At 47.5% G+C, this 2,048-nt stretch overlaps 1 protein-coding gene across 1 annotated transcript in view; it reads left to right on the forward strand.

Annotated features, from left to right (window-relative positions):
• LOC110335584 (H-2 class II histocompatibility antigen, I-E beta chain-like) overlaps positions 1–1,619 on the forward strand; it is a 20,020-nt gene extending 18,401 nt beyond the window's left edge. Inside the window, exon 5 of the mRNA XM_021217804.1 lies at positions 1,120–1,619. Within this exon, the coding sequence (XP_021073463.1) occupies positions 1,120–1,232 (113 nt within the window). The 3' untranslated portion in view covers positions 1,233–1,619. The remainder of the gene's footprint in view (positions 1–1,119) is intronic.
• The last annotated feature ends 429 nt before the right edge of the window (positions 1,620–2,048 follow it).

Below are 2,048 nucleotides of genomic sequence, written 5' to 3' on the forward strand. Positions count from 1 at the left end.
TCTCTCTCTCTCTCTCTCTCTCTCTCTCTCTCTCTCTCTCTCTCTCTCTCTCTCCTGCATTTCTATAATAAAGCTCTTAAACCATAGATAGTCTCTGCTCCATCAAGATCCGCTGCACACTCTGGTCAGTGTTGGGAACCTCTTCCCTCATCCCTCTCTCCTATAACCCCGGGACTACAAGGGCCTTGGGGTCCCCATGTTGGGGGCAGCCCCCTTGCCCACCCCCCGCCAAGTGGGTCAGAGGCAATGCCCACCTGGGGCTGAGTGGAAAGGGTCCAGCAGCACCCCCATGCCTACGTCCGCCTGCCCAGAGCACAGGAACTCTGACCGGACGTTGGGCCCCTTTTCCCTTCCCCCTCTCACCCAGGGCCTTCCACCGGGCCCCCCTTTACTTAGTTCCCAACACATTCTTCAGTTGAGGGACATCTAGGTTTGCTCCAACATTGGGATGTTACAAATAAAGCTGCTATGAACATGGTTGAGCAAGTTGGTTTTGTTTGTTTGTTTGTGGGATGGCGTATACGCCAGGAGTGGTATCCTGGTTCCCGAGGTAGATAAATTCCCAACTTTATGGGAAACTGCTAAATTGATTTCCATAGTGGCTGCATAGGTTTGAACTGCCACCAACAATGGAGGAGTGTTCCTCTTGTTCCACAACCTTGCCAGCATGAGCTGTCACTTGTGTGTTTGATCTTAGCTGCTCTGACAGGAACATAATGGAATTTCAGAGTCATTTTGACTTGCATTTCCCTGATGGCTCACAATGTAAACAGTTCTTTAAGTGCTGCTTCTAGGGCAGTTTAGATTCCTCTGTTGAGAATTCTCATTGTAGATCTGCACCCCATTTTTATTGTATTATTTGGTTTGTTGATATGTCGATTCTTGGGATCTTTATATATTTTGGAAATCAGCCCTCTGCCATATTTGGAATTGGTGAAATCTTTCCCATTCTGTAGGCCACTCTTTATTGGTGGTGTTCTTTGCTTTACATAAGAATTTCAGTTTCATGATGTCTCCATTATTAATTGTTGATCTTAGAGCCTGAGCCATTGGTGTTCTGTTCAGAAAATTGTCTCCTGTACCACTGAGTTCATGGCTATTCCCAACTTTGTCTTTTAGCAGAATCAGTGTCTCATGGTGCTGGTGAAGGAGCTGAGAGTTCCACATCCAGATTGGCAGGCAGCCAATGTGGCGGGAGTGAATGCCACATGGGACCTGGGTTGAGCATCTGAGACCTGGAAGCCAGCCCTCAGTGACACCTGGAAGCCAGCCCTCAGTGACACACTTTCTCCAAGACCACACCTGCTCCAGAAAGTCATATCTCCTAATAGTGCCACCCCCTCTGATCCTATGGGGGACATTTTCTTTCAAACTACCACATTGCCTCTTATTTAAAAACTAGCACATGGCTTGTCAGAGCAGCTAAGTACTACAGATGTCATGAAGACAGCTAGACACTGGATGAGTTCAAAGAGGACCTGTGACTTGGTTCAAGTGATGGGTGTCTGCTCCTCTGTGGACCTGCACAGAGCAGGATCCTGAGAGTCAGTCTCAATCATGCTTGAAGAATTAGTTTCAAAAGGAAAAAGCTAGCAGTCACCAGGCAGCTGTGGTGCCTGTCTTTAATCCCAGCACTTGGGAAGCAGAGGCAGGTGGATCTCTGAGTTCGAGGCCAGCCTGGTCTACTGAGTGTGTTCCAGGACAGCCAGGGCTACACAGAGACATCCTGTCTGAAAAGAGGAGAAGGAGAAGAAGGAGAAGGAGAAGGAGAAGGATAAGGAGAAGGAGAAGGAGAAGGAGAAGGAGAAGGAGAAGGAGAAGGAGAAGAAGAAGGAGAAAAGGAGAAGGAGAAGGAGAAGGAGAAGGAGAAGGAGAAGGAGAAGGAGAAGGAGAAGGAGAAGGAGAAGGAGAAAAGAAGCAGCTAGCAATCAGCCAGAAGTCTATTTCAGCCTAGTGATTGATGATCCAGGGTGATTTACACACAATCACAGAGAATTCCTTTTATGTTAGGGCAAATTCAAGTCTCTCAAATATCATGTACTTGTATG

The sequence above is a fragment of the Mus pahari genome, chromosome 18, assembly GCF_900095145.1.
Source record: "Mus pahari chromosome 18, PAHARI_EIJ_v1.1, whole genome shotgun sequence".
Taxonomy (NCBI): Eukaryota; Metazoa; Chordata; class Mammalia; order Rodentia; family Muridae; genus Mus; species Mus pahari.